At 28.8% G+C, this 14,171-nt stretch overlaps 2 protein-coding genes across 3 annotated transcripts in view; one reads left to right on the plus strand and one right to left on the minus strand.

Annotated features, from left to right (window-relative positions):
* The window catches only part of LOC136988866 (uncharacterized), a 539,116-nt gene that overhangs the window by 283,351 nt on the left and 241,594 nt on the right, over positions 1 to 14,171 (minus strand). The window lies entirely within an intron of this gene.
* The window catches only part of LOC136988870 (protein Skeletor, isoforms B/C-like), a 53,662-nt gene continuing 40,907 nt past the window's right edge, over positions 1,417 to 14,171 (plus strand). For both annotated transcript variants that reach the window (XM_067286864.1, XM_067286865.1), the window contains exon 1: positions 1,417 to 1,547. In XM_067286864.1, the coding sequence (XP_067142965.1) occupies positions 1,493 to 1,547 (55 nt within the window). In that variant the 5' untranslated portion in view covers positions 1,417 to 1,492. The remainder of the gene's footprint in view (positions 1,548 to 14,171) is intronic.

Here is a 14,171-nt window from a genome sequence, read left to right on the forward strand (position 1 = left end):
CTATTTAATATTATTTTGGGTGGAGTATTTTATTTTATTCTACTTTCCATTCATTTGTTCATTAATTGCAAAACTTTTTCAAGGTTTTTATTAAACTCAATCTATCATTCCATAATTAAAGTAAAACAGTTTTATGCAATCGTTAGATTTATCTGTCAATTTTTCGAGATATCAAAAATTTATTGTTGTAAAGATTGAGAAATATTCGTACCTTATGAAGACATTTCAGGTTTTTCCATTACAGAAAAGTTAAATATTAAAATTAAAATTTATCGTAACAACTGCGTTGGCTTAAATTTGCATAGATTATGAAGTTTAAATTAGTTTTAAAGTAATTATATTATTATATCTTCTTTTGCATATTATTTTAAACTATTGTATATAGAGCTTGATCGAATAATCTTATAAATATTAAATCTAGGACTTGAGAAAGGTAAAATAGGGCATAAGTCATCCCCACCTTTACGAAATTCATAAAAATATATGAATAAATCAAAAGAAACTTTAATTTATACCACTATTCAGTCTTTTAAATATATATATAGGCTATAAGACTAAATTTTTGGGGCCTTTCTGTGCCCTTTTCCTTTGCCCTTTTGGTGCCCTTTTCCTTTGCCCTTTTGGTGCCTTTTATCTGCATCTGTTTAAATCTAACTTTATAGTATACAAAATGTAATTCTATGTTATGTGGCTTATATTATGTGGAATTTATATTATTTTAAATATTAAATATAAATTTGTAGTATTTAAAAATTATATTTATGCTAAATTTATCTCTATATTATGCCTGTTATTTAAAACAAACCTTATCCTCGTACTTAGAATAATAATAATTTAAAAAATAAATTCTTAGAAAAATATTTTCTACGGTATTTAATACACTGAAAATAAATTAGAGTTGATAATAAAAATTACTTCACATAGATTTAAATGATAAGTAGATAATAAAACGTAATTTTTAAGGTATTTTCCGAATTAATGATATAAATCTTGTAAGTAATTATCCCATTGACCTTCGTAGGATCCTTCATTAATCTATATTTATAGCTTTAGATTATTAAACACCGTAAACAAGTTTTTTAAAACCATTAGCAAACATAAATTCTTATGAGTTTTCTCTTCAAAAATTGGTCTGTATTTATGAAATCTTTTAAGTTATATTTCACCAAAAACTTCTATTGATTTGCGTGTGTAGTATGCACACATATACATTAAATAGTCTATAAATATATTTAAAAATAATTGTTTTAAGTTTATACTTTATAAATATATATATTGTATCAATAATAATTATAAAATCGTTTAACTATTTTTCTATAGAGACTCACTAACAAGTCAAGTACTTGAACTAGTAGTGTGTATAGTTCAGGACATAGCCGCTAGAGTGCGGGTATGAAATGGAACAAGCAAATAAAACTTCATACCCGGTGGAAACGGTTAGCTTTCCATCATCGAACCTGTTTAGGAGAAGTTACTTGATAGATCGAAAAGCATGGGATGGATACATTTCGTCGTCTACTTTCTCCTAATAATAATCGGTTTAACAGGTAAACTCATTAATATACAAACCTTTATCTTATGATAGTTATATAAAATCGATGCTGTGTATGTTGTTGACCTTCTCGATGTCGTCTAGACACTTTTAATGCGCTGTCTTCGTTTATTTCTAGATATTATTTATTAGTTTATTCGTTAAATTTATATATCTCTACTTGAAGGAAATCACTGAAGTGAGAAATGTCTTCCTTAATTGTTACTTAACTTTTCCTCTTGATACTCTTACTTCTATATTTAGTAGGCTTTTGAAGCTATTTTTGTGTAAATGTTTGATGATTTTTTTAAAATATTATACTCGAATTTTATTTTAATCTATAAATATTTAGTTTCTAGACTTGTTATTTGGTAGCAAAATGATTTTAAATATAAACTCTACAACTTGGGATAATTGAAATCTTTAATTTAATTTCTAATAAAATATTTAAATTTTTTTCAGGGATTAAATTTACTTATTTTATGTCTTTAATATTGCTTTTTTCGCTTATTTATATCACTTTAGTGGCATTTTACACAGCGCATTTTACATTCACTTAAGACGAAATTTTACTAAACAGGTGCAAAAACAACTTGTTTTCGATGTACTTTGTTCTGAAATGTCACGAAATGAATCTCACGAGCCGCGATCATGACTGAAAAACGTGATGAAAATGCTTCTTCCACAATAGATTAACAATTATTTCAATGACAGGTGTTTTTCGTATGTTATCGAATAAATATCTGTGGTCTATGCGACGAGGTGAGATTTAACCAAGACTAAAACAAAAAAAAACCGTACTTGGCATTGAGTTAATTTTATGAAACCAAAAAAAAACTTTTCTCGTTAAAATGTTTATTTGTGAAAACATTCTGTCTAGGTTTAAATAATGTTCCAAAAAAAGCAGGACAAACAGGTTAAAATACAGGTTTCTATTGTGGTCCTAACGTCCTGTTAGTGTTTGAAAGTGGATAAAAATGGGACAGGTATCGAGGCCAAATTGTGGCATTTATCAAGAGACCATGTTGTTGTAATGAGAAGAAAATTTGTTGTTATGCTTCAAGTAAAAAAAATAAAAAAACAACAACTTTTATACTTAATTGTCCATAGACTTGCATGAGTATCAAGCGGTAGCAAACCTTTAAATGCCAATCTCGAATCCTTTCTATTTTATAAGTTAATTTATTAGGTTTTATCTAAACTTATAAATAATTTAATCTTTTAATTTAAAAAAAATTGTTCTAAAACAATATTAAACCTTCAAGGAATTAAGAAAGTTTTGAATTCCTTGAAAGTTTAATATGGCTCTGATATTAAATATAAATATTGTAGAGAATTATTAAAATATTTAAAGTTATTTACAAATGAGATGGATAATTATAGCATATTAACAACTGTAAATAATTTAATTTTATAAATAATTAAATAAATATATTTCAATTTCATTTATTCAAAATTAAATAGATTTTTGAATATTTTATTATATAACAGAACACAATTAAATTATATATCTGATAGCCAATACAAAAAACCTATCAAAGAAAAGTAATTATTTTTTAAGACTGGTTTTTCACCATTTCAAAATGAAACCTAATTCTGTCAGAACGAGAATAGGAATTGTTAATGTAAAGTTTCTGAAGTCTGACACGGCTTATGAAATTAATTTGAAGTCAAAAATGTAATAATTTCGTGCATAATTAATATCAAATACAGTCAAACCTCTGAACAACGGCCATTGACGAGAACGTAAAAAAATGGCCGTTGTTTGGGGGTTATTTTGTATGTCTTTTCGTTTAACCTTACTGATAAAAGTGGCCGTCATTAGAGGTTCGACTGTACATATTTTTAATTTTTTTAATCGTGGAATAAGCTTCGATTTACATTATAATTTATTTTAAAATTTTACATTTTTCTCCTTGAAAAATTCTTTCCTTTTAAACTCTTTTTACAGCCATCGATTGTAACAAATGTTGTGACCCGAAATCTTTATCTAAATTGGAATCTGTCAATTATTCTTACAGATAAAGGAATAAAATATCGAAACTATTATTTGATTACGAGGAAGAATAAGTGATAACTCATCCTAAAAGAAAAAAGTATGTCGTGCAGTGTTAAGTTTAGATTTGTATTACAAAGGTGTGCCACTTAGCTTATATCTTGTGGTCAACGACCCTTTGTTAGCAGCGTTAATAAACCGAGAAGGCCTCTTCTATGCTTCTTATTAATGTTTAATAAATAACCTAAGTTTCTTGATAAATGCAAGACTGTTTAAAGAATAATTTTCTGTTCTTGTTTGCGCTCATATCGTTGTACAGTACATATTTATATATATATAACCTATGTAATTATCAATTGAGCTATTTTTAAAACAAATGTCTATTTCGGTAATTATACAATAGTTAAATGTTTAAGGTCTTAAATTCATTTATGATTAATAATTATCCCATAATTTCAAAATGATGACGAAATATGGGTGGTAGCTCATAGTTCGATAGAGATTGAGTCAGGTATCCTTGTATAGATGGGTCAAGGTTCGTACACCTCGCACGTACAAGAGTCAAACGTTACTTACGTTAATTATGTAATCTCTTTAAAGAGAATTTTAAAGTTTAAAAGTTTCGACACATCAACTTATTTAATATATTTTACGTGAAAACTACATTTTTACAGAAGTATATTACAGAAAAGCATGGATCAATATCGATAATCTTAACGTAAAAATAGGTCAGAAACATAACTTACAATTTGATTATAAGTAATGAATATTTTATTTATCTACAGACCTTCATAAAAACGTTAATCGAGTGCCATTCTTTAATTTTTTTAATACACATTCAATCCCATTTAGAAATGCGATTGGAACGATAAATTTCAAAATATAAATATCTTAATTTGCCTTTTTAATCATAAAAAATTAAATATATTTAATTTTGAGAATGTTAAAAAATATATATTTTTATTTTTAATTCTCTAAAATTCTAAGTATAGGAATTCCAAGTACAAGTTAATTTCCTTTTTTTGTTTTAACAGATTTCTTGGTATTGTGATTCTATTTAATGGATTATGTTGTCAATTGTATATATTGAAATTCTTAATATTTAATGCCAAAAGGTATTAAATATTAAGGCACCTTTTAATTATGTCTTTTATGGGTGTGGCTAGGCCCACAGTGGGGCGACAGGGCGATGGGGCTGGCCAGATTTCCCTCAAAAATCATGGGGTTTCTCGACCGCCCGGATTCGATTCCGGGTCCCCCAGAGCGGTCATCCGGCCGTCATATTTTTTATATTAATATCCTAAACTCACGTTTTAAACAGTTGAATGTGGCTCTACTAGTTCTTTACAAATTCAGATTTTATCCTGTTGATAACAAAAGATAATATAATTGGTGACAATACAAATGCATAATTATAAAATTCAAGGACATTATTATTTTATGCTAAGAGAAGGAATTTTCTGATAAGAATGGAACTGTTTTATTTGCATATTAAACAGGAAGCGAAATTGTATGATTAATGCAAATGCATATTGCAAATGAATTTGTTTATTTTAATTTATTCAAGCAGATCATAAGTAAAAATTTTAGTTTATTTATTATGAAAATAGTTAAGGACTTACATATATTTAACTCTAGGTAATTATCGTAGATTTTAATAATTATAGTTGGTCTTAAAGGAAAATCATATAAGGTTTAATTAAACATATTTTAGTTAAATGTATCCATAAATATCTGTATTTTTTAAATTAAATTACTTATTAATACATTTTCATATATTTATAACGTTTATTAACGTGTTTATAACAATATAAAAAGATTTTTACATTGAAAATAATTTATATTTTTAATATGAAACTTTTTAACGTTCTATACAGAGTTAAATATATCAGTTTAGTAAGTTTTGTCTTAAATGTATTATATTTATAGACTAAAAATATATCTTAATAAAAAAAATAGACTAAACATATTTGCTAGTATTTGATTTCTATATACAGAGAAGTAATTATATAATGAACAAAGTTATAAAAATTCAAGGCTTTGTCTTTTGTTACTTAAAAATATAATTTATTAAAAGCTTCATCTATTCATTAATCTAAAAATAGTGCCCCATTGTAATTGATCACTGATTAAATTTATGTAGCAATACTAAATTTTAAAGAAGAATCAATATACAAATATTTGTACAGTCGAACTTTCAATAACGGCATCGTGTCCTTTTTCATGTGTCGTTTCACAGTTAGTGGCCGTTGTTCAGAGGTTTGACTGTATAAGTTTCTATTTTTATTTATGTTCTTTACAATTCTGGTGGAAAGGAATTTCTAATTGATTAGTCAAAATGAATTAAAGATGCATACACGCCTATGAATCTATTCAAGCATTCCACCAATATTTTCTATATCACACCATTGACTTATTACCATTATATTTATTTGCTTATTTATTTTTCTATGAATATTACTCGAATTCATTCAACTCTTTAAACATTTAGCCTATGCAAAACCAGTTTTCCGTCGATTCGAAATTTCCCTAGTAGGAGCCAAATATTGAAAAACTATGAATATTACTGGTGAATATCGTGTTTTAGCAGCACGTAAAACGTGACCTTCTACTATAATATATGACATGACCATCATTCATGTGCACGTTTAAGAATTAAACGATATACACCACTACTCTTATCTGTTTCGCGAGTATATCACTCGTGGCTGACATTTCTGTAGACACGTTAATGATGTATGCATGTTCTCGACACTGAAGAGTAGCAACTCCTCAGAAGGACCGGTTGAGTTTTCATTCCCTCACCTGCAGACTCTTAATTATTTATTCCACTCTCCGTGTAATTAGGTTGATAACCCATAAATTTGAAACCGAATTACATTAGAAGCAGTCATTAAACTTTGTTGGATCTCGCATACTCTTCTATGCCTTTTTCTTTTTGTTTTTAGTTTCTTGCTTGTTCTTCTATTCAAGTTAATTTCTAAATGCTTTTAATTAATTTAATTTTATATATTTTATGGTAAAATGCAATTCGTAAGTATACTTTTGTCTCGAAGATTATATACCAAGAGTTTTAAATATGAAGTGCATTGTTATTGTTCAAAAAATCAGGTTCACGTGGTTGAAGTATATTATAATAGTGTTTTTCATATGACTCTATTAAGTGTATTTAAAATATGTAATTAGAAATTAAACATTTCTTTTGTTCAAACGATAATAATTATAGTTTTTAATTGTTTGAAAGTACATATTTTTCTCTCTACTAAACATAACTGCAATGAAATTTCCTACATAACCTAATTCCAAAATGAAATTAACCAATATATGTAACCAACAATAAGATCCGTGGCTCTTTTTACTGCAGTACAGGGTTACATGGTTCTTTCTAGAGTATATTTTGCCTTTAAATAATGATCTTGAGCACGAATAAACTTATATTATTCATCTATTTTCTTTATAAATAGCTCAAATTCTTAAAATTTACATGAAAAACTTTATTATAGATAAGAGGTATAAATATTAATTAGATAAAATACATTAAGATTTTTATTTAAATATTAATCTTCGCTCATTGCTGAACATTAACTTTTTTCAAGTTTTTATACGGTAAAACCTGTCTAAAACGGAAGTTGAGTAGAACGAAAACTTTCCTAAACGGCAAAAAAAAATTCGATACTGGATTATACAGGTTTTACAGTATTGCGATTTTGTAATATAAATTAATAATTTTAGATTTTAAAATAGAAGTTTAATGAATTAAAACTGTTGAAAATTTAAATCGTTTCTAAATTTTTATATCTTAAATCAGAATCGCTAAACTAATTGATAGTTTAGAGTTTATATTTTAATGAACAATTATTTACAATTATTGTTACTCAATTTTTGTATCCCTTTAAAATTTCAACAAAGAACTAATAAAATATCATTGAAATTATCTTGAAAATTTAATATTCATTTCAGTTTTAATTACTGATTGCTTAAAAATACAGTCTATTCTCTAATAACGGCCACCTTGAACAGCGGCCATTTTTTCAGGACTTTCTTTTTTCGGAAGAAAACTGCATACAAAATAACATTCAAAAACGGCCACTCCCAAAAACGGCCCCAGCCTCTTAAACATCCTATTTTTAACCTCTCAACAACGTCCACTGCCCTCAAAATGACGCGCGGAAAATAATAATACACTATATAAAATTAGTCATTATCGATAAGATGTCCAGTTCAGCTACTGGTTCTTCACGTGCTTAATAAACTTGCCTGTAAAGTTTAAAAATATCGAACACTAGCTACGTTTAACATTATAGGCAATCGCAAAAGAAAATTTTTTTGTACAAAAGACGTTCTCGAACGTGCGGTGAACCACCAAAAACACTCTCGTATCATGGCATTTTATTGTAGTCTACGACTTGCATTAAAATATGTAAAGGAGGCAGTGTTTTCTGTCGGCGGTGATAATTTGAAAATTTCAACACAAAGGACCTGCGTTTTAGGTGCTTTTTAAGAAAAATTTGAAAACATTTTTAAATTATCGCTGTCATTTTTTATTATACATACATTACATACATACATAGTCTTTTTACATAGTCTTTTTAACAGATTACAATAAAAGATTGATCTACGTGGGTTAAGAGTTCTCTGCACGTTAGAGAAGGACTTTTACAAAAAAAATTGAATGTTTTGATTTTCTACAATGTTAAACTAATTTCTGTAAAATAAAAAAAAGTTCCTACAAAACTGGTCGCTGTTTGCAGGCGGGGGTTTGATTGTATGAGGTATAAGTTTGATTTAATATATATTTACTTATTATTATTATTGTTTAGTGGGTTATACTCGGTTGACACCGATGGCTGTGTACTATGCTGGACCAGAGTCAAGGCACGGCAACCAAAACAAAACTAAAATTAAATTAGTGTTTCAGTGTGTGTGTCTGTATTCAGGAATTTCCTAACAATATGGCATGTATTCAATATAGTGGTCTTCTGCAGTGTGATGTATGTGTTTCTATTCAATTGTAGTGTGCCCAGGCTTGTGTGAAGTGTGTGTGGTATGACACCCTGTAGAGGAGAGAACAACAAGTACAATAAGCACCCTATCCATCCTCCACAGATACCTTACTTCCTGAGCGAGTTCTGTGTACTTGCTAATTTTTTCAGTGAATGTATTTTGTACATTGTGAGTGTTTGGAATGGATATGTCTATAATGTATGTGATTTTATTGTGTTTGTCAATGAGGGTGATGTCTGGTCTGTTGTGGTAAATTATTTTATTATTATTATTATTATATATACAATTAAACTGTTTATTTATTAATACCTTACGTGCATTTCATATAATGCTTATACTTTGTGCTAATTGTTTAAATATATATGCTTAATATATTCAAACTTATATATAAATAATTAGCTTAAAGATAATAATTTCTAGCTATAACCTTCCTAAAAAGGTCATTTAGTGGTATTCTTCAATTGCAACAAGTAATCCTTTCGGTTTTAACTTTTTTCTTAAAATTAGGTAGCCTTACAATATGACTCTCCGCCCGTTTTATACTCTAAGAATAAAATAAAATAATTTTTATACCCATATAATAGTCACGTTTTTTACTGCTTAAAACAGTTACGACACTCGATGAAACACAATTAGTTTTTTATGGACAGCATTCTTTTGTGCAATTTTATTGTTAGACTTGCTAACTTAAATATTTCAAAAATCACAGACGATATACCTCATTACTTAGCTAATTTATCATAAAAAGTAATTAAATTATCGAAAAATATCTAGATTATGTTCTGGAAAATAAATCACCTGACAATTATATTAATTTTTAAAAATTACATAAAATGGATCAAATTATAAGACGAAAATTGTAGGTTAAGAAAAGATATTGTAATTCTCAAAGAAATTATAAATTATGTTTATAATTTATTTATATATTTATTATTACTTATATTAAATAAATTTATATACAGGCCTAAATATATACAATAATAAAATATATTTATCTTATTTGTTTTCTTCTGAATTACAAGATACATATATTTGAATACTGTAAAATTTGAAATACTGTATAAATTTCCTTTATATCCACTGCTAGAAATTTTAGCGGCATTATAAAGAATCCCAAACAAACCTTATTGGAAACGGGTATTGGTGGATTTGACTGAATCTTTGATATTTTGTAGTTCTGATGGTCGTGTTATGAAACCCCATCTTTTTCGTTTTAAAATATAAAATATGTCCCAATTTTGTAAGGAAATTCGGGAAAGGTGTCGGACGTCAATAATGTTTGAAAATATATGTTTTAAACCGGAAAAGATTAAGGGCATCACAACGCCCGCGAATTACGATGTTTTTTTTTTTCTTTTTTGCATCTTGAACTCTCGATAACTCAAAAACTATCGATTTTTGACTTTTTTACCTATGGAGACCTTTGATCGGAACCATCAGAACTACAAAATACAAAAGATTCAGCCAAATCCACTGGGACCTATTTTCCATAAGGTTTGTATGGGGGTCCTTTCTCCGTCTTCAATTTTCCTTACAAAGACAATTTATTCAAGGCGTTTCAAAAACATTCAGGTTTTGGTTTTATTTGTTTACGGCAACACGACACATGGGCGATGTTCCGTGGGGAATGCCTCACAAGAGTCTTCTATGGAAAACTGACCTCTATTTATGTGTTACTAACGTGAAAAACCCGGAAAACCACGTGGCAGTCCGTTGGCTAGGCACGAACCCACGACCAGTGTTTAGTGGCTTTATATACTTGGCCACTGGTGGGCTTAAAAACATTCAGCATTTATATGATAGATACTAGATCCACACGCTATGCTGAGTAAAAATCTTCAAGTAAACATAGGCCGAAAACTTAACCGTTTCTAAGATAATGAAATAAATAATCTGTCAAAGACTTGGAATTTTCGAGAGTTCGAGACTAGTATTTCTTTCGGAAAACATTTTTCGGGGGTATTTTTTGATCTCCGGTTACAAATGCAATTGATCGGTTACTTTATGTAGATGTATACAGATAAATACACGTATACATAGTAACATAACTGTTTGTGTTTTTACAAAACTGTTTATATCAGGTTTTTATGTGGAGGCATTTTTCAATCTCCGGTGGTATTACCCTCCCGGACTCACCTTGAAAGAAGGTTTGTTCCCGACTGTTTAAGATTCAAAGTATGAATGGATATAAAATGACATAGAACACCTGAAAATACGGAGATAAAGATTTGGCAAGATTATCCTCTCTTTTCACGACGCATACTATACGTAAAGCCAGTAAGTCAGGCTTGATACTAACGTACAAAATTGTTCATATCTCAAAACCGGTCGCGTTTTCAACTTATGTTTACTAAGATTTTACTAAGTATGGGGTGTACTATCTACCATATAAATGCTACTTTCTTTAACACCCTAGAAAAGACATGTTCAATGAATTAATTGAATACATCTTTCTCTTCTCATCATTACACGGTAGTCTATAGAATTTAAAAAGATATATGCAATCAAATGTATGTACGGTTTTTAATTCATCTTTATTTTCTCCGTAATTATACTGTTCAGTGCAGTAAATGGAAATACCACAAAGGTTTAAATAATTAAAAAAACTGATTCACAATCCTTTCAATAATTTTACGTTTTAAATGAGTTGCAAGGTATGTACAATAGACTGTCAATAGAGTAAAGACTTTAGTGAAGCCTTACACCTAAAGAATATCAAGAACATAAGAACATTTATTCATTATGTCGAGTGGTCACTGTATCAAGAGTTTATTGTATGTTGAAAATTGGCATTATTATTTGTGTTTACGAATTAATATGTTCACAAAATATTAAGATTAAACTCTGGGTTGAAAAACAAGGGAAACATGTTGAAGTATTGCAGGCTGTAGGATAATGTAGTTTAGAGTGAAGGAGTTTAATTAAAATTCTGCCTCTTTAAATTGTCTAGAGTCTGTTTTTCTTTCTATTCCAAAGTTCACAGAAACTTTTTTAAAATAAATTATAAATATTGTCGAACATTGAGTATAAAAAAGTCACAAGTCCAGAGCTTATCTTTCTCTTTTGGAAAGAGATGGTGCATTTGAACTAGAAAATGTAATTAAATGATGATAGTCAAGCAGAACGAATGATATCGTAATAACCGAACTGGAAGACGCTGAACAGGGTTAACAATGAAAACAGTAATTATTTGTAACCCATACAGTCAATAAATGGTTTTGATAGTCCAGAAAATGTGTGAGTAATTAAGGTATTTCTTTCAATTTGTACTCACTCGTCTCTTGTTTCAAATTAATAAATCTGGTCTCGAAAAAACTTCGGAGGATACGTACATTTTAAAAATAAACTTTCCCGGGATTTAATCGATGAAATACGGTATCTGTTATTTTATTTAATCCATTATTATTTTACAGATACAAATCGCTTCTCTCTTCTGTCATGTTTTATTCAAAAATACTGACACAGAAAAACACGTTACATTTTGAGAAATTGTATTATTCAATTAATATAATGATTACGTTGAAAATATCGTTTAAGATAGATCTACTTCGAATTCAGGTTTAATAATTTTGTTACATTTTATCTGCTTATGGCATGAATTTTTTCTTGGCATTACCTTCGCGACAGTATAAATATGGAAATGTACTATATTCTTATTATAATCATATTCGTCCCACTAAATCTTGAATTGTAACAAATTGTGATTTGAAACCATATTACACAATAGGAACATTAGCGAGGAAACGAGTGCTAGAAAATTGCCCTCCGGATTTTATCTTTAACATTAAAATAAAGGATTATCTTTTAGAAACAATTAACCGATATCATCATGTTTATATACTTGAAAAATATGCTGAGAGTATGTCAAACAATAATATATATTGTTGAAATATGTTAAACTTACGTATGATGTAACAATCCATATTACACAACCTGAACAATATGTGAATCATATCAAATTATTTTTTTAAATTATATTTTTCCCCGTCATCCCTTTTTTGTTGAATATTTAATTTCTTGCTGTAGCGAAGATTAGAGTTTGAATCGAATCTGAAATTATTACAGAGCAAAAATAACAAAAAATTCTGATTTTATTTATGTAATTCGAGTTATTGTTAAAATAGAGTTCATACTAGTTAATTTGTTATAGAAAATGGGTCAGCACTGCCCATTGATGATAGTTTACAGGGCGTTGAATGACGTGCGATATAGATCATTTCGAAAGGCGCTCCGTATAGACATTCATTTAATTTAATCTAATAATTGATTTAATTAATAAGTTACATTCAGTCTATTTTTACATATTCAAATCGTTTCTAATTTTCTAATTATTAGCTTAAATAAAAGTTTCAGTTTATGCAAGTTTAAATATCTGGTGATATATGCATATACTTTATTAATGTGTATTCAACAATAGAATAAATGTCTACTTAAAAATAAAAAAATAAGAGAAATATTGTTTTTTTCCCCATTTATTTCATTTCTTTTAATAATAAAACGCGTCAACTATGTAAAGATGTTATAGGATTTTATATTAACAATATGTTTTAGTTATCCTCTTAATAGTTTTTTTTTTTTTTTTTTTTTGTAACTCTTTCCGCTCTGTGACCACTAAGCAGACTCTTTTTTCATACCGATCATGGGTTTTGGCTAGGCCCATAATGAGGACGATGGGGTAGTGAGGGATGGAGCTGATATATTCGGGACGGACCTTCCAAAAAAAAAATATCCATAGGGATTTCCTTGCCGAATTCGATTCGGGGTTTTCCAAAGCGATAGGCTGACGACTTAACCACCTTGGCCATCATTATGTTTGGTGGTACAGTACCTACGATTAGGTATACTCCAAAACTATCGTTTCCCCCTGGTAATAGTTCTGTAGACTATATGTGCAACGAGAGGATAGCCTGCTTGCACTATACTTTCTGTTATCAACATTTGCTTTTATAAAACATGGAACCAAGAACTAAGAATGACAAATTATATTATTTCATTCGGAAAAAAATTTGAAAAAAATTATATTATTTCATTCGGTTAACATTAAAATACATAAAAATACGTATCAAGCTGAAGATAATAGCGAGGTTGAGGCCGAAGTTTTAAACGCGAAAACGTGTACTGTACGTCGGACGTTCAGCGCCGCTTTCCTGTAAGTCTAGAAGTTTGACAATAGCGTTTGGAAAGTCAGTGGAATCATGCTCGACATTCTAAACGCCATTGTCAAACTTCTAGGCTTACAGGAAAGCGGCGCTGAACGTCCGACGTACACGTTTTCGCGCTTAAAACTTCGGCCTTAACCTCGCTAATAAAAACGACATTTTTCTTCAAACAACTCGTAGATAATATGTAAAATAAAGAATAGTTTTAATAGTAAGCGTGATATATGAGATTTGCTTTCAAAGACTCAGTTATATCCGTATAGTTGTCCCCATTATGAATCAGGCCCGCCCGTAACAACAAAATTAAGGCCAGCAATATAATTCGTAGTATACAATAAGCTTTGTCGAAAAATTTTAAAAAAAAAATAGTGATAAACATGGTCGCAAACACGTTTCAAATGATTCAAATAACCAAACGTAAAATTTTTTATGAGAAGAGAATGAAAGCTAAAAAAAATCAAATAAACCAAAGAAATAATGA

This window comes from Centruroides vittatus, unplaced genomic scaffold (genome assembly GCF_030686945.1).
Source record: "Centruroides vittatus isolate TY-2023 unplaced genomic scaffold, ASM3068694v2 scaffold_386, whole genome shotgun sequence".
NCBI classification, from domain to species: domain Eukaryota; kingdom Metazoa; phylum Arthropoda; class Arachnida; order Scorpiones; family Buthidae; genus Centruroides; species Centruroides vittatus.